The sequence below is a fragment of the Pristis pectinata genome, chromosome 5 (assembly GCF_009764475.1).
Source record: "Pristis pectinata isolate sPriPec2 chromosome 5, sPriPec2.1.pri, whole genome shotgun sequence".
In the NCBI taxonomy this organism is placed as follows: domain Eukaryota; kingdom Metazoa; phylum Chordata; class Chondrichthyes; order Rhinopristiformes; family Pristidae; genus Pristis; species Pristis pectinata.
In genome coordinates this window covers 2,252,527-2,275,868 of record NC_067409.1, presented here as the reverse complement: position 1 = coordinate 2,275,868, position 23,342 = coordinate 2,252,527, and the positions used below count along the sequence as shown (strand labels likewise).

Genomic DNA, 23,342 nt, shown 5'->3' with positions numbered 1-23,342 from the left:
GTTGACCTCTACTGCTGCAGTGACTGCAGTTCAGGTACTTAAATACCTGATCATAGCTTTACACAACTCACTCCTCTTGGATGTAAGGAGTGTGTATGTTCTCCGTGTCTGTGGGTTTCCTCCCACATTCCAAAGGTGTACAGGTTAGGAAGTTGTGGGCGTGCTATGTTGGCGCTGGAAGCATGGCAACACTTGCAGGCTGCCCCAGATCACTACACAATGTATTTCACTGTTTCAATGTACGTGTGACTAAGATCTTATCTGATAAGAGCTTGGAAGTAAGAGCTTAGTCAAGGTACAGCAGTCCAAGTTGTACCTGTCTCATGAATTAACTAAGATATTGAGTCAAACATACAAAATATCTTGGGTCTGTTAACTATCTTTTACTAATGTGAATTTTTATCTCCATTCACTGATGCTGAACCTATTACACTTCCTAGGTACAATGGTGTAGAAACAAAGCATTTGTAGTAAACCCTTAAATTATCGAGGCCCTACCTGGACCACTGCCCAATTGGAACTCCCAGTTTCAGGAAAATTCAGTAAGTGGGTGTTTCATTAGAATGGAGAAGAGTGAAGTGAGAATAATAGATTAACCAGAAACTGCTTTGTCAGGCAAGGTCAGTAACCAGAGGAAAGATTACACTTTTAATTCAAATCTGATATCAAAAAAATTTAATTCTCACTGACAGCTGGGAGGATTCTGCCTGCAGCTGTTTAATCTTTAAAAACCTTCAGTGAGGGAAGAACAGCTCCATGGGGACCAGTAGCTGCTTCACCAGTTTGTCTCCTTAACTTGAGTGGTGGAAGGAGGTTCCATAATTTTATAGATTTGGTTCCTAGATTCAGTTTAGTAGTTTAGAAGAATGAGAAGTGTTGGTGCACTGAGGAATGGTCAATACAGGAATTAATATGCAGAGACAAATTGTACACTGGCTTTTATTACAAAGGATTGAGTAGAATTGTAGGCAAATTGATTGCCTTGGAGATCTCAGTACTCTGCATTTTTGGTCACCATACCCCAGGAAGGATATGCCTGGATGTAGTGCAGCATAATTTAGTTGATTTCTATGAAGAATTAAGCCTGGCCTGAACTTCATTAAAAGGGGAAGTGATTTTGGAATTGGTTTATTATTGTCACTTGTACTGAGGTACAGTGAAAAACTTGTCTTGTGTACTGATTACAGGTCAATTCATTACACAGTGCAGTTACATTGAGTTAGTACAGAGTGCATTGACGTAGTACAAGTAAAAACAATAACAGTACAGAGTAAAGTGTCATAGCTACAGAAAGTGCAGTGCAATAAGTTGCAAGGTCACAAGGTAGATCATGAGGTCATTTCAAGATTGAGTTGGGGAGGGAAGAGGCTTTCCATTGGCTGGAGTCTGGCAAGAGCACTCCTTAAGGATATGGGATCTCGCTTGGGATTGATAAGATATTTGTCACATGTACATCAAAACATAGTGAAGTGCACCTTTTTGCATTAATGAGAATGTGCTGGGAGTAGCCCACAAGTGTCACCACTCTTCCAGCACCAACATAGCATGCCCGCAGCTCCTAATCACCACATCTTTGGAATGTGGGAGGAAACTAGAGAACCTGGAGGAAACTCACACAGACATGGTGAGAATGTACAAACTCCTTGTAGACAGTGGTGGAATTGAACCTGTCACTGGTGCTGTAATAGCATTACACTAACTGCTACACTACCATGTGATTGAGATGAGATTTTTGATCTTCTCCATCCCAAGGATTCAGAATAGTACAAGTATATTCATCATGAAGATCCAATAGTTTACTAGACAGAAGAAATTGGGAGTTTGGTCATCTGCCTTATTTTGAATTTACCACCTGAGATCTTGTGGCCTTCTGTTTATTCCCAGCTGAATATGAAAATTTGCAGAACTTGGGCAGGAGTAAGTGCTTAGCTGCCTCCTTTGCTACAGCATTAAGATTGAGATGAACTTTAATGATTTCAATAGGAGTATGTTTTGCATCAAACTGTTCTTTGGTCCACTTGGCCCTCTTGCAGCAGGTATTCTTCCACCTTTTGAAGGACCTAAGTATCAGTGTTGCCATCTTAGACTTTAGTACTTATAGTTGAATATGGTGTAGAACTTTGTGCTTGGCAACAAGCATAATGACAGATACTTTGGCTTGTGCTCAGTGGCAAAATGTTTTGGCCATGATTAATATCTGGTCTTATTGCATTTTAACCAGTAAATCTGTACAGGCACACAGCAAGTGACCTAAATAGATCTTTTCCTGCAATACTGGCTTGGATTTCCAGGCTGTGGAGGGCACAGGCACTAATATAACACTTGCTGCAACTGGCTGCTCTTCCACTGCCCCCTCCAAAAACAAAAGGTGCTGATCAACCTGAAGTTGCTCCAGATTCCAGCATCTGCAGTTACCTGACGTCACTTTCCTTGTGGAGTCCAGAAAGCTACAATACCCAGAAAGATGTGCTGTTCCTCAAACTTGTGTAGGACTGTACCATAAGTGCAGGAGACCACAGATGGGTCAGTGGGATGTAGAATTACAGCAGGTAAATAGAAGTGCTGTTATACTTGCAGAACACTCATGTCTGCAAAACCTTAAACCTGCATCCTCTGGGTCCCTGTCTTAATGTAAATATGCAGCAGATCAAAAACTTTCCCTCTGCCTGTTTAGCACTCAGTTAAATGCACAACTTTGGGTAACTTCCTCAGATGCTGCCTGACCAGTGTTTCCAGCATTGTCAGTTAAGTCCATAATTTTGCTTCCCATTAACAACTATCCATGTTGACCTTGCTGCATGTATTCAACTTGGCATTTATTGCCCATTCACAGTCATCCTGAAATGTTGTATAACTTTCAAATGATTCCACCTTAAATGAGATGAGTGGGTATGACCTACAAGTGTAAAAGCATGTACATAATCTGGCTATAAGTGCTGTAGGTAGGGCTTGTCTTGAAATTTTGGTAAATTTAATCTTTTTCTCTATTTTGGAAACAGCATCACTATCTTGAGTCCTGGTTTGACCTGTAGCTGGAGTAAGTCTTCCACAATGAAGCTGTTGGAAAATACAAGTTTTGAGGCTATTAACTCTCAGCTTACCATAGAAACTGGTGATTCTCGCATTATTGGGCGGTGAGTAGCACCAAATCACTTTGCTTAATCAATTTGGATGTTAAGATTACTGAAGTAGTTTACTTTGAATTGGAAGATAACATGTAACTAGTGACTGAGCATAATTTACAATGCAAAACCCACATGAAATTGAGACAAGTAATTGTATTGCACTGATTTTGATATTTTAGTACTGTTCCTTGGCTTCTTAAAAGCTCCACCTTATAGCAGGGTAGAAATCTCAAATACTAGAGGGCATAAGGTGAGAAGGGGATCTGAGGCAGGTTTAAGTGGTGGTGCCTGAAATGTACTGCCAGGGGAAATGGTGGAAGCAGATACAATAGCAACGTTTGATCCATTTGGATGGACAAGGGCAGGGGAATGGAGGGATATTAGCCACATGCAGTTTAAATTGGTCAGCACAGGCATCATGAAGGGCCTTTTACTGCTGTTCTTTTCTACAATAACTTGGAAATTTAAATGATCCCTGGGTTGAGTTAACACTTAAGTTTGAATTTCTTCCTTGTTCTCAACATCAATTACCTTTAAACATTGGTCATTTCCTGTTATGGGTGATGACATGCAGGGCTGCAGGACAATGGGAAACATGACTTGTGGTGAATGTTAGAAGTTGGGCTGTTATTTTGCCTTTATTATACTCTGACCATTCTGTGATTTGTAGAGTTGAGCAAACTTTCAGAATTGAGTGTGGTTTAGTGTTGAATTGTAGGAAATAGAAGAATCTTAAAGGGCAAGTAAAACCATATTCTGTAACTGCAGTCAGTCATGTGAATTATGCATTGAGTGAGAATTTTTCATCAATATTAATCTGATTTGTAGAATTTTAAATGGTTAATAACCAGAATGTTGCCTGGAATAGGTAGAGATTGGATAGGCTGGGTTTCTCTTGTTAGAATGTAGGAGGCAGGGGTGACCTTGTGGAGGTTTATAAGTGAGGGGTATAGAAGTCTGGAACTAGAAGGCACAGGTTTAAGGTGAGGGGAGAAATTTTACGGTGACTATGCAGAACATTTGGAGCAAGCTGCAAGTAGAGGTGGACACAGATACAATTATACTTAAGGCATTTGGATATTTCCTTGAGGAAAAAGGGATATGGACCTAATGTGTGCAATGGGAATAGCATTGGGCATATAGTTGACATGGATGAGGTAAGGGCCTGTTTCTGTGCTATGATTTCTAATGCTATGTCCATTTATTATGAAAACTAGCTGTAATCTTTTGCCCTTGAGCAGAAAGCAAGTTTCCCTTATTTCCACATCTTGGTTATTTTGCACTGTACATACAGTTCTAATGCAGCATTGTGTGGTGGCAAAATAACCAGACACATTAAAGTGCTATGAATAGAAATGTGGGTATTTGGTGTGGTTTGTATTTCAGTGTTAGTAGAAAGGAAACTTGCTTCCTCCATGGTACTATTTTCTCTACACTGAAGCCTCTTATTTGAATTGTTCATTTGTATAAATGTTCTTCCTGTATCTTGCTATGTTCACATTTCACTGGGTATAATTGATTTGAACAGCTCTGGTGGCAGTTACAGGAACAAGCTGAAGTTACTGAGCCCTGGCATTGTTGCTGTTTTCACTGTCACATATTTACCTTTGCTTCATAACCCTTGTCCAACAAAAATTTAACCCTGGCACTTTTTGTTTCCTTCAGCATCCAGTATTTTGTTGAAAGGGTTCCATTGGTCTTTGAGTGGTTCTTCCTGATTGCTCTTAAATGTTTCTGGTGTTCATGAGTCATATCCTCACTAAGCATCAAGTCATGGCCAGGAGCAGTCTTCCATTCTCAAAGTTTGATTTTAATTATTAATATTGACATCAGTATCTTTTGACAAAAAAGGTGATTTTGTTTTTAAGATGGCAAGTTAAATGGCATTGCCCAAAAGGTCAGTGAAAGCAGATTCTGAATAAGGAAATTAAAACAAAGTATTTGATTTTGTGGGGGGAGGAAGAGAAAGTGGTGACTGAATAACCTCCTTGTGCTTGCTTTCAACTGAAGAATAATTCCTAATTACTATTCTGACCAGTACCAAGAGATTCAATACAGCTGGTTATTCCAGAAAGAAGGTAGCACTTTGTCATGATGAAACTGAAGGCAAACTATTAGAATTGGAGTTGGTTTATTGTCACATGTACTGAGGTAGTGGGAAAAACTTGTCTTGCATACCATTCAGGCAGATCATTTCATTACAACACATTGAGGTAATACAGGGGGAAGCAATAACAATGTAGAACTGTTAGTTACAGAGGGCAGTGCAGGCAGACAATGAGGTGCAAGGCCATAAATGAGGTAGATTGAGGTAGTCCATTTCATTGAATGGTGCTCTTGTGCAATGTTATAACAGCCAGATAGAAGTTGTCTATAAGCCTGGTACATGCTTTCAGGCTTTTGTTTCTTCTGCTCAATGGGAGGGGGAAGAAGAGAATGTCTGGGGTGGGAGGGGTCTTTGATTATGGCTGCTTTACCAAGGCAATGAACCAGACAATCCATGGAGAAGAGGCTGGTTTCTGATGTGCTGAGCTATCCTCAACTTTCTGCACTTTCTTGTCTTGGGCAGAGCAGTTGCAATACCAAACCATGATGCATCTGAATAGGGTGCATTGATTTTAAAAAAGTGATTGTCAAAGGGACATGCCAAATTTCTTTAGCCTCAAGAAGCGCAGGCACTGAGCTTTGGCCATTATAAGATCACTACATAGAAATGGGAGTATGCTATCTAGTCCCTGTGCCAGGTCTACTATTCATAAAATCAGCATTTACCTTGGCAGCAACACCTTGATTCTTTTAGCATGCAAGAATCCTGAACATTCTTGGCAGCCCTTCTAAAATTGTGTATTCCTCTGATGGAAGAAATTTATCCATCTGTTCTGTTTATTCATTTGACTTGTGAACAATTTGGGTTATGAACAGTTCTCTGAAACAGAACCCCATTGGAACCTGGGGAAGGCCTGTTTGTGAAAGGGCATCAGTTCCCTCAGTGTTTTATAAATGCCACAATCTCTACAATTTGACCAACTTGTGAATTCCCTTAAAGCAAGTATTATAAATTACCAAGACTGCAAGTGAACTTGAGGTTTTCACACAAGGTAGGTTTTGTGCCCCAAGTCTTGAAGTTTCTTTGATTTGTTGGCTTGATGCTTTGCATTTTTGCATTGGGTAGTGTCATTACATTATTTTCTAGCACTTTGGGTAGAAAGAACCCAAAATATAGATGGCCACAATGCTTCCGCTGGCTTCTACTAGTTATATTCCTGGACCATTTCCCATGAATTGACATTGATGCAACTGACTTTTGAAAGTGTGGAAGGAGCTAAGTGTAGATCTGGGGTTGTGAATGGGGTAACTAAAAGCAGGAATATAGTTTAATTCTGAAATGGTGTGAATGAGTTCAAACATACAAATTGGAAATGAGGCACTTGGCCCCTCAAGCCTGCTCTGCTGCTGCTACAAGACCTATGGCTGATTTGTAAGGTCTCTCCACATTGCTTACCTGTGGTAAACCTTTCCCCAAGGAACTTCTACCTCTACCATAAATATTGTTTGTTTCTGCTGCCCTTCACAGAAGACTACTGAAGGTTGGAGATTCCTCAGGTGGCATAGTGAGACCAAGAAAACAAATGCTGGAAATTCTTTCAGGCCCTACCAGTTAACTTGCCACTTCAGGTTGGTTTTTTGGAAGTTGGTGGTGTGGACATAGAGCTCAAGGTTTGGAAGCCTAGAACTTGGAACAGGTCATGGAATTGTAGCTGCAGATGGGCCAGTTGGAAATGAAAATCAAATTATAGATGCTGGAAATAATCAGATCAGGTAGCATTTGTAAAAGTGGTTTTCAGTCAGCAACCCTTCTTCAGAACTTATCTCCAGCACTTTTTATTCTGGCTAGAATGTTGGTTCACACCTGGGTGTTGAATGAATAGTTTTTTGAGAAATTCTGCTGGTAGAATGCCTTTTTAATAGAACAGATGTAAAGGACAATTTTGAGCTGTTAAGCTGCATCTCCTGAGATTAGTTGCATTGAGGTTTGGTGCTATGATATTAAGCAACAAGTTTGGTTTTTATGGTAAGCAGTAGATTCTACACTGTGGAAGTGACCTTTAGAATGATGGACAAAGCTGGAAATCAGGGAGCGAAGCAAAACTATACTATGGAATATTAAGTCAGCTTGTCATGCAAGGCAAGACTGCACATTTTGTATTAGTGGGGGTGCAGATTGGCTGCTGTTTCACTGAAGTCTCTCCAGTTGTTAGGCTGTTCAGTGCTGATGTTTACAGGTCTGAGTGCATGGTGTTTGTGCATGTTTCTCACTGCTCATTGGCTGTGAACCTTATTAGCATTGACGTCACCCCTGCTTGTTGCTAGGACCATGAGGAGCTCCATTAATAGATTGTTTCTGTAGATGGGCAAGGTCAGATGCAAACATCAGGCAGTGACTTTCTGAAATATTGATTAGTGTTTGCAGGTATTTGGCCTTTGATTTTACTTGTAGCAGATTTGGTTTGTTTGGAATTCTGCCAACCTGTGCCCTGTGAAGTTTATTTCCTTTACACTCCTGTTGCATCAAGTTGGTATTAAGCAATCAGTGTGATCATCCAGTTTCACTAAACATTTGCAGCATGCATTTAATTCCCTCTTGCACTGCTACTATCAGCAAGCAAAGCAGCTGTTCCTGGTGATAACTTGTGCACTTGGAGCAGTTAGTGTTTTTAACCAGTGACTATGCAAACTTTTTTGGAAAGTGAGAACAAGGCAAGCTTAGTTTTTAGACTAATTTCTGAGGTAAGCATGGCCAGGGAATTGCCTTTATTCATTAGATTCTTAAAGGTTCTTTATCCCTGAGATTTTTTTGCATGGCTTGTCACCTGTCCATCTTTAATATTTGATCTTGGGTAAAATGCATCATTGTTCTGATAGTTCAATGTTTTTGTTAAACTAATGTGGTGTATTAATATTCAAGGCTTTACTTGGTTTTAAAACCAGGACTTTGAAAAGGTCACTTCAGGAGGAATGCATTGCAATAACTAAGTGGAACATTCTGTCCTTGTCCTGAGACTAGCAAATGTGGAAATGCTTGTTTGGGTGACCTTGCCAAATGGTGGTATTAGCACAGGCTGCAGACTCCCCTGACTGCTGCTGTTTGAATCATTCCACTCTTTAATCCAGATCATTGCAATGAAGTGATGTGGTGTTGAATGACATGAAGTTGCAGTATCTCAGCTGACTGCTTTGGTTTCAGCTGATCAAAATAAGCTTGTTGATGCCTTATTTGTAGTGTTGTATGTCAGGATGATTAAAACTTAAACTATTAAAGAACCCTACCAGTGATTCTGCACCAGAAAACAAGGTGGGATGTTGGTAATCTGAAGTTGAATTTGATCTTGATGTAGAATGCAAGAGGAAGTGGTACTATCTGATTAGATTGCAAGGGAGATGTAGACATAGACAAATGCATTGCAGGCTTTCCCATGTGCCTATAATCTTGCCTCTTGGTGATAGAGGTTATTGGTTTCAGATTCTACTAGAGTAGCCTTGGTGAGTAATTGCTGTGCATTGTAGTCAGTGTGCTGGTGGGTGTGGAACCCCAATCCATTGGTTTGCTTTACCTTTATCATCCTGCTTGTTGGGGCTACATTAATCCACACAAGTCTGTTTTCCATCACTGGTCTTGAAGAAAGTGGAAAGATATTACTGAGTCACCTGTCAATACCAAATACAGGCTGCTTTTCTTGAAAGCTCAGTCACTTGTGCCTGGTCCCAGTTAAATTTCTGATCAGTGACCTCTGATTGTGGTGAACCCTATCATTTGGTGTAGCTCATTGGTCATTGCCTGCTGATTATTATCAGTCTTTGCCTGTTGGACAGCTTCACCTTGAGTTGCACAGTTCAATTCTACTTCCAAAGTTGGCAAATGTCCTCCCTCCTGAGCCAGTGTTGGAGAATGGGTCAATGTCCTTGATGTACACAAGGTCACTAATGTGTTTGTGAAGCTAACTGGAGATGAACAAGTCTTTATGCCACTATCACAAGGTATGGAAGGGAAGGTCCTGCAGTTTTTATCCTAGGAAAATGTAAGTTGGTGTTCTACTTTCAGTGGATGAGTAAGGAGGTTGACCTATGGAAGCTTAGAAAAATGAGGGTAGTTTCAAAGGAATACTTGGTCTAAAATGGAGGTAGTTGCCCTTCTGTTTTGATTTGGTGTTTCAGCAATGAGGTATTGGAAGTGTTCCTGGTGTAATTATGAAACTTTTGTCCCATGTTTTCAGCTGTTAATGGAGCCAGAATACATTTACAGCTTTCCAAATCACTATTGAATGATTAAGTACTTGATTAAGGAAGATTTCTTGGCAGAGATGTGGGAGCCCTGTTATGAGCATTTGCAATTGGCTGGGTCACTCAATGTGTATAATTGTACCCCTACTGAAGTGCTCTTTGCAGTTTCTGGCTTGTGCACTTGCTGTATGTGAATGATTTCAGACCTTGCAAAGGTCCCAAATAGAGGTTTATCTTTCCTTGGTTCCCTCTGCCTTCATTGTAGATAGCTGACCATAAAGGCTGTCAGAAGGGCAGGTCTCTATAAATGTTGAATCTACTGATACCTCTTTGACCATTAATACACTTCAGGCCAGTACTAGTGCAGCATGCTTGATTACCAGTCTTCCCCCACATTAAACAACACTCAATGTGTAATGACTGTAGTATGCATCATAAAGATGCACTCTAGCAACTTGCTGAGGCTTGCAACATCTCATCTAGAATGCTGACAGTAGATGCATGAAGATGGTAACAGTTGCCCTCAAGTTGTACATCCTGATTTGAATGGATACCCTTTGCAGGGTCAAAATGGAACCTCTTCACTGCCTGCAGTGGTTGTAGAAAGTGGCTTGCAGTGCATTCTCAACAGTGGAAGGTGCCACAATGCCCACATTTGAATGAACTTTAAAGAAATTGTACTCTAGTTATAACCAAGCTGGCAGCAGAGATGGACTCAAATTGGATGACATCCTCAATGTATGTTAAAATTGCAAAGGTGATAATTTTGGCTTGAGCCAGGTGTCCTGCTATATTTTGGACTAAATAGCATAGGGCCTCAATGCATCAGATCCAAAACGTTTGATGCTGTGTCAATATGTCTACTTAACCAACAGGTATTGTCATCAGTACATCAGTTCCTGCAGCAGACTTATATAACCCTTGCTGCCTTAAATCATTTAGTTTCCACCTATACTCAAACCTTGTACATTTGCAAAGGGACAAAACCAGGATTCTAATAGTGTTCTGTACTTGTGTATATAATTTAGATTTTCTGAATAGTTGAGAATAGGCAACTGTCATAAGCCTAGCTGGCTCACTATTGTGTAGAAGGAAATCTGGGCTGAGTCTATGCCAACTTAAAATAATGCTGGAAACACCAAGTTAGGCCACGTCAGTCAGTTGTACAGCACAGAAATGTGCCCTTCACTGTCACTAAGTCAAATCCTGGAACACTATCTCCCTATTACCACTGGGTAGACCCACCCACACCTCAGGACTACAGTTCTTCAAGAATGCAGCTTGCCACTTCAGGGTATTTGGGGATGGGCAACTACAGCCACATCCCTTGAATTAAGAAAAGTAATTGTATCTGATTCCTCCACCTAGCAACACATTCCTGATATCAACTACTGTTTTCTAAAGAACTACCCCTTCAGATCCTCATTTTAAAAAAAAAACCCTTCCTCTCACCTTAACACTGACCTTATTCTGGCCTCTACCCTCTTCCTTTCCAGTCCTGATGAAGGGTCTATCTGGAATGTCAACTGTTTATTTCCCTCCATAGATGCTGCCTGACCTGCTGAGTTCCTCCAGCACTGATGGAAAATGTCTCCCTTATCCATGCCTCAATCTTGTATACTCAGGTCACCTCTTGGCTGCCTCTGCTCCACAGAAAACAAGCTCAGCCTATCAATCTCTCCTCCAATCCAGGCAACTTCCTGGTGAATCTCCAGCGCAAATGTATCCTTTTGATTTTGCCCCACTTACATTGTCCTTGCTAGTGATGTCCACAACAAGAATGTTAAATGTACAGTGGATAGGTCATGGTTATACAGCACAGAAACAGGCCCTCTTGGCCCAACTGATCCATGCTGAAGGTGTTGAGTATTTGAAGGTATCTGAAATCTCTTCAAACTAGCAAGCTAGTTATTTAGAAGCCTTGGCTTTAAAAGATTTAATTGCTGAATGCTCATCTCCATTTCACCAAGTTCCTTTGCTCATTATTTAAACAGGATATCAGTGGTAGAGCTCTGACCTGTTTTGACTTCAATTAGTTCAGATTCTTGTGTATTGTTAACACTTTAACCTCATTACCAGTGCAGCACTTGTTTGGTTTTGAGTGGGCATCTTCTAGTTCTAAAGTTATTTTCCTTTTCTCTTCCCCCCCCCCCCCCACCTTAAAGTAACTGGGTTTAAAAGGCAGTTGACAGTGAATACAATTCAGTTAAACTAAGCTGTGTTTGTATAGATCCACAAGTACTGAAGTTGTGTAGGTTGTTCTGCCAGCTGCTAGTTCAATTATAGTAATTTTAGGGATTTGACATCCATAACATGAGCAGGCATCAACAAGCAAACTACAGATGCTGGAAATCCTGGAATAAAAACAATGTGGTTGTGGATGAAACATGATGGATCAGCAACTGAAAGTGGGAATTGATTCAGCTTTGAACTGAATTTATTCAACTCCAGTCATTTAATTCAGTTAATTCCCTGAATGTTGCCTTACTCCTGTGAAGACTATTGAATGGTTACCTTGTATGATGAGATGGACTCTTGACCTCATCTACCTGTTTGACATGTACCTTGGCTACCTGCTATGCACTTCCCTGTAGCTGTGACACTTTACTCTGTATTCTGTTATTGTTTTTACTCTGTACTACCTCAATACACAGTATTAAATTGATCTGTGAATGGTATGTAAGACAAGATTTTCACTACCTTGGTATTGGTTTATTGTCACTTGTACCAAGTTAGCAGCACTTTCTGGCATGTGATCTTCAAGAGTCCACCTTGACAGTCATTTGCACCACCAGGTCTCCCATTATCAATATGTTGCAGAAAGTTGGTCCTTTGCATTCTTCAGTTGCCAGAGCATGATTAATGCTGAGTATTTTTGGGTTTCAATCTTTTCCACTGCAAAAGCACATATCAAATTGTAATAAACTCAGTTACTTGGATGAGAGCAGTTTGACCCTCTACAGTGCTCTGGGCAGAGACTTTTGAAAGATTTGCTACACTGGTTGAAGAAATTCCTTCTTTCTTCACCCTTGAATGTCCAACCTCTAACTGTATACAATATTTTAACAAGCTTCTACCTTTCTACTGGAGTGGAGGTAAATGGGGAAACTGTCAAATGTACTCCCCAATACTCCCAAACAAAGGTCACCTACTGAGCTGCAGTATATAGGTGGCACCTATGCATATGGATGGAGGTCATGGTAGTTCTCAACTGGTTCACTGATACAAGTGGATAACAGCATTCTCTGCTGTATGACACTACACATTAACAATAAAGGTCCATGATAAGACTTGGGGCAACAAGGACTACTTCCAGCCCATGCAGACATCCATAATGATATTCAGCTTCATTGCAGTAGCAGTGTCCATGGTCAGTGGGCACTCATTTGTATTAATCCCATCTTCTGGTGCTTGACCTGTACCTAGTGCTCATCTAGATACTTGCATGCTGTCAGTGACAGTCTCCACCACTCTCTCAGGCAGTGGATTCCAGGTACTCCACTCCCTGCATGAGAAAGGTCCCACTCAAATCCTCTCTAAATCTCTTGCCCCTTTACCCTAAATCTATGCCTTCTGATATGGGGAAATGTTTCATGCAGTTTACCCTATCTATACCACCCAATTTTATATACCTCAGTCCAGGGTGAGAACACAGCCAGCCTCTAGTGCTTCCTCATATCTGAACTGTTTCATCCCAGGCAAACAGCCTGCTATTGGAGATCTACCATTGAGCTGGAAGGAGTGCAGAGGAGATTTGAGGATGTTGCCAAGACTCAAGGGACTGAGTCGGGGAGAGAAGGTTGGGACTTTATTCAATCCAGTGTACAGCAATTAGGAGTGATGTTCTAGAGGTGTATAAAATTGAGGGGCATAGATAGAGGGTTATACAGCACAGAAACGGGCCTTTTAGCCCAACTGGTCTATTCTAACCAAGATGCCCCATCCAAGCTGTTCCCATCTGCCCATAACCTTCTGAAGCTTTCTCATCCATGTACCTGTCCAACTCTTTTAAAAAGTTGTTAGTGTACCTTCCTCAACCACTTCTGGCAGCTCTTTCCACATACATACAACCCTTTGCGTTAATGTTACATTTTATTCCTTGGAGCGTAGGGAACTGAGAAGTGACCTTTTAGAGGTGCATAAAGTCCCAACCTCTCCCAGTAACTCAGCCCCTCAAGTCCTGGCAACATCCTTTTCTGCACTTTTTTTTTCGGTTTAATAACATCTTTCCTATAGCAAGGTGATCAAAACTAAACAATACTCCAAGTGTGGCCTCACCAGTGTCCTGTACAACTGCACCATGACCTCCCAAATTTTATACTTCAGGCCCTGAATGATGAAGGCCAGTGTGCCAAAAGCTGCCTTCACTGCCCTGTCTACCTGTGACTCTCCTTGTAGGGAAGAAGAGGTGAATGCACCCAGTCTTTTTCCCAGTGTTGGGGAATCAAGAACTAGAGGGCATAGACTTAAGGTGAGAAGGGAGAGATTTAAAAAGAGTCTGAGGGGCAACTTTTTCACCAAGAGGGAGGTCAATATATGGAATGAGCTGCCAGAGGAAGGGGTTGAGGCAGGTAAATTAGCAATTCCTTAAAAGGAATTTGGACAGGTTGATGGATAGGAACGGTTTACAGGGATATGGACCAAATGCAGGCAAATGCTTGGATGAGAATCTTGTTTGGCATAGGCCATATGGGCAAAAGGGTGTGTTTTGGTGCTGTATGTCTCTGCATCCTTCCTATAGTGTGGTGACCAGAACTGCATACAGTACTCCAGCTGTAGTCTGACCAAGATTTTATAAAGTTGGAGCATAATCTCCCTGTATTCAGTGCCCCAGCTAATGAAGGCCAGTATGCCATACATCTTAACCACATTATCTACCTGCACTGCCACCTTCAAGGATCTTTGGAATTGCACACCAAGGTCCCTCTAATCCTCAATACTCCCTACCATTATGTCCCAGCCTCATCAGTACTCAGAAGTATCGCCTCACATTTATCTGGATTAAACTCCATCTGCCATTTCTCAGCCTATTTCACTAATATCGATATCACCCTGTAGCCAGAGTACCCTCGACACTGTCGACAACTCCACTGAGGCTGGGAGGTGACAGGTGGAGGCAACAAAGGGCTGCAGGTGATGGAACCTGATAGGAGAGGAAGATGGAGCATGGAATCAGATAAGGGAGGTAGGGTGGGTAGATGGGGACAGTAGGGGGAGGGGACAGTGGGAAGTGTGGGTGATGGGAGGCTGAGGAGGGAATTGGAGAGAATAGTGTGTGTGAGAGAGGATCTGGGGATATCGGGGGGGGAGAGAGGGAGCAAGTTACCTGAAATTAGAGAATTCAGTGTTCATGTAGTCATGTTGTAGACTACCTAGGCAGAATATGAAGTGCTGTTCCTCTAGCTTGCATTTAGTGTCACCCTGGCAGTGGAGGAGGCTCAGGTGTAGGAATGGGGAGGGGAATTAAAATGGCTAACAATTGGAAGCTCTAGATAGTCATGGCACAGGTGCTCGGCAAAGCAGTTGCCTAGTCTGCACTTGGTTTCACTGATGTCGAGGATGCCACATTGGGCGCACTGAATGCAACAGACAAGTTGTCTTCGTTTAGGCAGACCTGCTTCACTGTTTGTAGAGGTACAGATGTATAATTACATAATTCTAACAGTATGTGTTCCACTCTCGTTATGCATGTTCAGATGGTGGAAACATTGATGCAATTTGATCTGTTTTTTCTTGATTTAAGCTGCAAGTGTTATCCTATGTTAATTGCAAATATTGTCTGCCGCTGATAGTTATTCATGTGCACAGATTCAAGATTTGCATTTTCACTTTTTCCCTGCTGGCTTTATTTTCCATTCCAGTGACTGAGGTGTGAACTTAAGCACAATTAGTTTAACTTTTAGTGAGACGGATCTTGGCTTCGCCTGTGAGCCTACTAAAACTGGTATTGTTCTTCCTCTGAGCCCATCAAGAGTGAAAGGAGATGGGTATATAAGAAAATGGAGTAACCTTCACGCTTATCGATGTATTTTTGATTGTGTTTTTTCCCTAAAGGATAGAGAGCTATTCCTGTAAAATGGCAGGGGATGACAAACAGATGTTTAAACAATTCTGTCAGGAAGGACAACCTCATGTCCTGGAAGCTCTTTCCCCACCTCAGACCACTGGAATCAGCCCGAACAGGTAAGTGGGAGAGAAGACCCAAGTGTCTAGTTTCTGTCTTCAATATGGTGCCCTGATTTTGTTCTACACAATGCTCAGTGTTTAATCTGTACAGGTCCTGAATACCCGACTTGTAGACACCCCTTACATATGAACGAGCATTTGGGAGACTGGCAGGATAGATGTGCTGGCTGCTACAGGGCTGTAAGCATCTTCTGTTGGGTGGGAACGGGGCATTTCCATGTGCCGCCTTTCCTACCCACACCCCCTCCCCAAGCTGCAACAACTGGGGGCTGTGTGGGGCCGATCAGAGCACTCGCTCCCTCCCTCAGTGAGTCAGTGAGGCGGCTGGCATCTACTCTCCCCCTGCCTGCTCGCTCTCCCGTCACAACTGGTTCTGTGATCCTCTCCCACACACTGTTTTGGTTCATTTCTGACTTAATCATAACAAAAATATTTTTTTATTTAGTTCTCACGACTGAATCCTGTCGTAACCTGGGGACTGCCCAAATTAAGTCATCACTTGCTCAGAATCCCTTCAGGAGCAGTATAAAGGGCCTTTCCTGGGGGCGGAAAAATAACCAATGAGACCAATCAGCTTTGGTTTGGTCCAGTTTGCCTTTGGCTTTAGCTGTTATATAGTGACACTTTAACACATAAATCATTCTTAAGCTTCTTCAACCTTCCAATTCTTTCTCCACACATACCGGACCCCTTGCTGTGTGCTAAGATTAGTGGTATCACAAGTGCATCACTGTTTTCGATGTCCTTCTGAAATCTGAAGTCATGAAGTTCATTTTGCTGGCACTCACTAATGGATTTAAGGCTCTTCTACATTGTGGCAAGTCAGTGTTTGTGTAACTAACTCTTGCAGCCTGTCCCGTACTCTAGGTTGAGTAAGAGCCAAAGTGGGGATGAAGGAGAGGGACCACTCTGTGACAAGTGTAGCCGCAAGACACTGTTCTACCTGATTGCTACACTCAATGCATCGTTCCGCCCAGATTATGACTTCAGCGCTGCAAAAAGTCACGAATTTAGCAAAGAGCCCAGTCTGAACTGGGTAAGTAGCTGGAACATTATGGAAGTTGCTAAAACTCAGTAGTTCAGGGTGTGTTGGTGTACTGTTGCAGTGGTTAATAAAGTTGTTTTATGTTGCCCAGGTTATTCTCTCTCTATTTTGGTCTGCTCGTGCTGAGCTACGGTTTCTGTGTGGCATTATTATCAGATACTAGGCAGCATTATGGTTGAGATTGAACAAGTTGGTCAAAGGCATTGGACCAGATGGATCCTGTTAGTCTTTGCCATGACAGAAGTAACCCAAGTCCAGTTCTCACACCTCCACTGGTGACCGAGCAGGTCTTCAGTCCCCTTGTGACAAAGTGCAGTTGACTGTTCCAGTGAATTCATCCATGGGCATAGACGGTGAAAGCACATAGTCTCTTCCCCTGGGAGAGGGTGCTAAAAACAAGAGGGCATAGGTTTAAGATCAGAGGCAAGAGATATAAAAACAACATCAAGGAAGGTTTCCTCATGCAAAGGGTGGTGCGTATTTGGAATGAGCTGCCAGAAATAGTGGTTGAGGCGGGAACACTAGCAACATTTAAAAGCCATCTAGATAAGTACATGGATAGGAGAGGTTTAGAGGGCTATGGGCCAAACGCGGGCAGATGGGACTAGCTCACTGGGCAACACAGTTGGCATGGGCCAAGGGGCCTGTTTCCATGCTGTATGACTCCATGGTTATGACTCTAGAATACTGGGGTTGGTAGCAAATGGATCCCAAAGAAATTGTGGAAAATATCTCCCTCTGTGGGCGGGAGTCAGGAAATTCCAACCTCTAGACCAATCTCTGAAATTGAGACTGTTCCAAACTAATGGTTTCCCTTCTCCGTGTGTTTAACTTGTTCAGGTGGTGAATGCTGTGAACACCAGCCTGTTTTCTGCTGTTGGGGAAGAGTTTAACACTTTGAAGCCCCAACTTTGGGATGCTGTTGATGAAGAGATCTGTCTCTCAGAGTGTGACATCTACAGGTAACCTGAAATCTGAAATTAATTTTGTACTAAATGTCAAGGCATTATTTTATCTGCTTGTGTCAGTTGGTGCTATGCTTACCAGTCGGAAGGATCTGTGTTCAATACCCCTGCAAATACTTGATAACAAAACTGAGGTCAACAGTTTGCTGCTGTGTTGTCAGGCGTGCCTTCACGCTGACAGCACAGGCTGGTATTTTCTAGACAGGGAGAAACCACCAGGAACTCTTTTGGACTGGGCTATCCATCAGAGCAGACAGAGCTTAATGTGACAGTACCACTATAGTGCTGTGTTTGGGGCTTTTCCACGTGTAATTGGGTGTAAGATGCTTACAAAACGCTGGATTCTCCTGGTTGCAGTGAATTTTTTTTTTGCTCTGTTCTTTATTAGATTCTATTAGTATGTAAGTTCCAGGAGTAAAAGATTCTGCGTATATTAAGAGTAAAAGGGTAGCCAGGAAGATCAGTGTAATCTATGTGTGGAGCCATGGGGAATGGTGAGGTCTTAAATGAATACTTCTCTGTATTTACTGTGGAGAAGGACATGGAAGCTCAGGAGAGGGGACAGTGATATCCTGAAGCACATCAGCACTACGAAGCAGAAGGTGTTGGAGGTCTTGAAACACAAGATGGATAAATCCCCAGGGCCTGACCAGGTTTATCCTCATGTTGTTTGGAAGCAAGGGAGGAGATTGCTGGGGCACTGACAGAGATCTTTGTATCTTCATCAGCTGCAACTGAGGTACTGGAAGTGGCTAATGTTGTGCCTTTATTTAAGAAGAGTTTCAAGGATTAGCCAGGGAACTACAGGGTAGTGAGCCTAACATCAGTGGTGGGAAAGTTACTAGAGGGGATTCTGAGGGACAGGATTTATTTGCATTTGGAAAAACAAAGACTCATTAAGGATAGTTAGCATGGCTTTGTGTCTGAGAAATATTTCATGGATCTTGAGTTTTTTGAAGAGGTGACCAAGAGGATTGATGGGGGCAGGGCAGTAGATGTTGTCTACGTGGACTTTATCAATACCTTCGAAGTCCTGCAGTAGGCTGGTCCAGAAGGTTAGAACACATGGGATCTAGGGTGAGCTAACCAGTTAGATACAAAATTGGCTTGGTGGTAGGCAGCAGGGGATGGTGGTGGAGGGGTGTTTTTCAGATTGAAGGCTTGTGACTAGCAGTGTTCCACAGGGATCAGTGCTGGGTCCTCTACATTCTCATCTGAACCATACATCAATGATTTAATATATGTTAAAGAATTTAATGTAATCAAGTGTGAAGTGATGCATTTTGAGAAGTTAAACCAGGGCAGGACATACACGGGACCCCGCAGAGTGTTGTTGAACAGAGAGACCTAGGGTACAAGTACATAGTTCCCTGTAGGTAGCAACACAGGGCGGTGAAGGAGTACGGCACGCATGCCTTCATCTGCCGAGGCATTGAGTACAAGAGCTGGGACGTCTTGTAAGTTTTACAGATCGTTAGTAAGGCCACAGTTGGTGTATTGTGCACAGTTCTGATTGCCATCTTGCAGGAAAAAATGTGATTATGCAAGAGGATACAGAAAAGATTCACAAGAATGTTGCTGGATTGGATGGTTTGAGTTGCAGAGAGAGATTGGATAGGCAGGGACTGTTTCCCTGGAGCAAAGGAAGCGGAGAGGTGAATGATAAAATTACGAGAGGCCGAGGTGGGATAGATAGTCTGTTTAAGATGAGAAGGGGGAGGTTTAAAGGGGATCGGAGGGGTAAACTTTTCAGAGTTGTTGGTATCAGGAATGAGCTGCCAGAGGAGGTGGTGGGGGCAGGAACAGTGACAACATTTAAGAGGTGTCTGGACAGGTGCTGAACTGAGCAGGGCACAGGGGGAGATGGGATTAATGCAGGTATGTGGGATTAGTGTAGATAAGCATGACATGGTGGGCCAGAGGGCCTGTTTCTGTACTGTACACTCTATGACCCTAGATTTTGGAATTTTATTAGTTAATTTGTCAGTTACTTAAATTTAATCTTTTTTTTCTAGCTACAATCCTGATCTGGACTGTGACCCATATGGTGAGGAGGGCAGTCTCTGGTCCTTCAACTATTTCTTCTATAACAAGAGACTGAAGAGGATCGTATTTTTCACGTGTCGCTCTGTCAGGTGAGATTTTGGCAGTAGGCTGTGTTCCGTTCTGGACACTTAGCTGTGGGAAGGTGGGGATGTTGTTGCTATGATGCCTGCACTGAGGGGCCATACCAAGATCAGTTGGCAACTCTACATCTATGCATAGCCTTTCCTCTAATAATCTGTGCTTTTGTGCAAGTACAAATCAAAAACCTTTCATCTTGAATATCTGGAGGAACTCTTCCCACCCAGAATCTGAAACACACTGCCTGAGGGAGACAAGACTTTCACAACATTTGACAAATATCAAGGCCAGCACTTGAACTGCCAAAGCTTAGAAGGCTACAGACCTGGAGCTGGCAACTGGGATTAATCTAGATGGGTACTTGACGGTTGGCATGGATATGGTGGACCCAAGGGCCTGTCTCTGTGCTGTAGGACTCTTATGTGATTCTATAGGATCCTTTGTGATTCTATAAGACTCTATAGGATTCTGTGATCCAGTTGTCAGCCTTCTGGGCCAGACTTGCTCCATCTTCTTGTGGTTTGAAAAATAGTCAATTAAAGATCTGGAGAAGGCTTAGAATTGTATATTTAAGCTGCATCCACATGTTTTAGAATTGCCAAGCAAAGTCTTGCATTTCTACAGACCACAGTGATGCTGGTTAAGGTACTAACCAGCATCAGAGGTCTGCAATGTTGGAGATTAGTGGGGTTCAAGCTCTTACTGGGACTGGAGGGTTTGAGCTCTGAGGCTGGGACTGTTTTCCCTGGAGCAAAGGAGGCTGAGGGGTGACCTTATTTATAAAATCACGAGGGGCATAGATAAGGTGGATGGTCAGTCTTTTTCCCAGGGTAGGGGAGTCTAAAACAAGAGGGCGTAGGTTTAGGGTGAGAGGGGAAAAATTTAAAAGGGACCTGAGGGGAAACTTTTTCCACACAGAGTGTGTATAGAACGAGCTCCCAGAGGAAGTGGCAGAGGCGGGTACCATTACAATGTCCAAAAGACATTTGGACAGGTCCATGGATAGGGAAGGATTAGAGGGATATGGGCCAAACACAGGCAAACGGGACTGGCTCAGTTAGGCACCTTGGTCGGCATAGATGAGTTGGGTCAAAGGGTCTGTTTCCATGCTGTATAACTCTATTGTGGCTAGGAAATATAAATCAGGAATTAGTGGCACTGGTGGTTATAACTGGATTGTCCTAAAAGTCCATCTAATCATTCAGTGAGCAAGTCTGTCATCCTTATCTGCTCCATCATCAGTGTAGTTGACTTTTAACTGCCTCTTTAACTAGGATGGGCAATAAATACCGGTGGTGCCACGATTTGCATCCCTGATTGTTTAATTTCACTATTGAGAACTAGGACCATGGCTTACACCAGGTCACCCTGCACACTTGGTAATGTGCCTGCTTGGTTGGGTCTGAGTACCACAGGAAGGGTTGAGAATTAGAGAGAGGAGAGACTGGGATTGCTAGTCTGATTGGGTTCATAAATTCCAGCTGGGTGTAGGGGAGGATGGACTTAAGATTCTGCAGCTTTTAGTGTTACGGAGAACTCTAGCACCAGTTGACCCTGAACCTTGCTCTGCAGTGGGTATTTGTACAGTCAGTGCACTGAAATCAGCAACAACTTCGACATGGACTTGGACGATGAAGAGGCCCTCGATCAGGATGAGGAGGATGAAGATGAAGCAGAAGCCATTGAAGAGACCAGGTTTGTCCTTGACCTGAACTGCTCTTAAAATGGGATATGCGCACTCTTCCAGCACTAATTAATCCCTGCACGCAAGTGTTGGAAAATAGGAAGAAAGGCTTCCGTATTGTGTGGATGTTGTAATCAGATTAGCAAGGTGTGGTATGGGTCAGAGTGGTGGCTTTACAGTCAAATTTAACCTCCTGTTGGAAGGCTTCTGATGAAGCACAATCCTGTTTATCTACTAAATACCAATTGGCACCCTTAGGTAATCTTCTCCCCTCTAACCTGTGCCGGTGATGTTGAGTTGACTGTAATCCCAGCACTGTTACCCTGAGTGAAATCTGCTGATTAAACTGGGCAGGAGTCGATGCAGTACTTGCAGTCCCTATCGCTGGTTACAAATTGAGCTGCAGGTAAGGTTTTGAAATTAACCACATTTCACACTAAACATTTTGGTTCAGTATTCTTTCTCAATCTGTTTGCTACATACAAGACCTCAAGAAAATAGGAGCAGGAGTAGGCCACCAGATCCTTCAAGCCCACCCCATCATTCTGTGTAATGGCTGATCCATGCTGACCTCAGCTGCTCTTCTGTGCCCTTTCTCCATACGCCTCTATTCCTGGATCAAATATTTATCCACCTCCACTTTAAATACTTCTAATGATTCAGCTCCCACCACCCTCGGGGACAAAGAGTTGCAGAGATTCACCCCACTCTGCGAGAAGAAATTTCTACACACCTCCATTTTAAATTACCCTTATTTTGTAGCTGTGTCCCCTTGTTTGAAACTCTCCCACTAGTGAAAACATCTCAATATCTACTCTGTCATGTCCCGCTCCCCCCCAGGATCTTGTATGTTTGAATAAGTTCACCCCTTGTTTTTCTAAACTCCATGGATTACAAGAGAGACAAAGGACCGCAGATGCTGGAATCTAGATGAAAAACACGATGATGCTGGAGGGACTCAGCAGGCCAGGCAGCACCCGTGGAGAAAAGCAGGCGGTCAACGTTTCGGGTCAGGACCCTTCTTCAGGACTGAAGATAGGAAAAGGGGAAGCTCAATATATAGGAGGGAAAAGCAGAGCAGTGATAGGTGGACAGAAGAGGGGAGGTGGGGTGGGCACAGGGTGGTGATAGGTAGATGCAGGTAAGAGACAGTGATGGGCAGGTGTGGGGGAGGAGGGGAGAGCAGATCCACCAGGGGATGGGTCAAAGGTAAATTTCCTTTTTTAACCCTTTTTTCCTTTCTCTCCTTCCCTTTGACCCCTCCCCCGGTGGATCTGCTCTCCCCTCCTCCCCCACACCTGCCTACCTCTTACCTGCATCTGCCTATCACCACCCTGTGCCCACCCCGCCTCCCCTCTTTTGTCCACCTATCACTGCTCTTAGGCAGTGATCATAATATGATAGAATTCACCCTGCAGTTTGAGACGGAGAAGCTAAAATCAGATGTATCGGTATTACAGTTGAGTAAAGGTTACTACAGAGACATGAGAGAGGAGCTGGCTAAAGTTGATTGGAAGGGGGTCCTAGCAGGGATGACGATAGAGCAGCAATGGCAGGAGTTTCTGGGAGTAATTTGGAAGATGCAGGATCAGTTCATCCCAAAGAAGAAGAAACATTTTCAAGGAAGGATGAGGCAACCATGGCTGACGAGGGAATTCAAAGACAGTATAAAAGCAAAAGAGAGGGTATACAATATTGCAAAAATTAGTGGGAAGCTGGAGGATTGAGAAGCTTTTAAAAACCAACAGAAGGCAACTAAAAAAGCAATAAGGGGAGAGAAGATGAAATATGCTGGCCGATAGTATAAAAGAGGATACCAAAAGTTCAGATATATAAAGAGTAAAAGGGAGGCAAGAGTGGACATCGGACCACTGGAAAATAACACTGGAGAGGTAGTAATGGGGAACAAAGAAATGGTGGACGAACTGAATGTG

The 23,342-nt window shown here is 42.8% G+C and overlaps 1 protein-coding gene across 3 annotated transcripts in view; it reads left to right on the top strand.

The window, feature by feature from the left end:
• The window catches only part of LOC127570697 (repressor of RNA polymerase III transcription MAF1 homolog), a 34,444-nt gene that overhangs the window by 6,674 nt on the left and 4,428 nt on the right, over positions 1–23,342 (top strand). Inside the window, exons 2-7 of one of the 3 annotated variants that reach the window (XM_052016481.1) lie at positions 3,000–3,134; positions 15,459–15,587; positions 16,458–16,626; positions 17,476–17,597; positions 19,616–19,735; positions 21,297–21,419. In XM_052016481.1, the coding sequence (XP_051872441.1) occupies positions 3,052–3,134; positions 15,459–15,587; positions 16,458–16,626; positions 17,476–17,597; positions 19,616–19,735; positions 21,297–21,419 (746 nt within the window). In that variant the 5' untranslated portion in view covers positions 3,000–3,051. The remainder of the gene's footprint in view (positions 1–2,999; positions 3,135–15,458; positions 15,588–16,457; positions 16,627–17,475; positions 17,598–19,615; positions 19,736–21,296; positions 21,420–23,342) is intronic. The other 2 variants (XM_052016482.1, XM_052016483.1) reach the window with 2 other exon arrangements.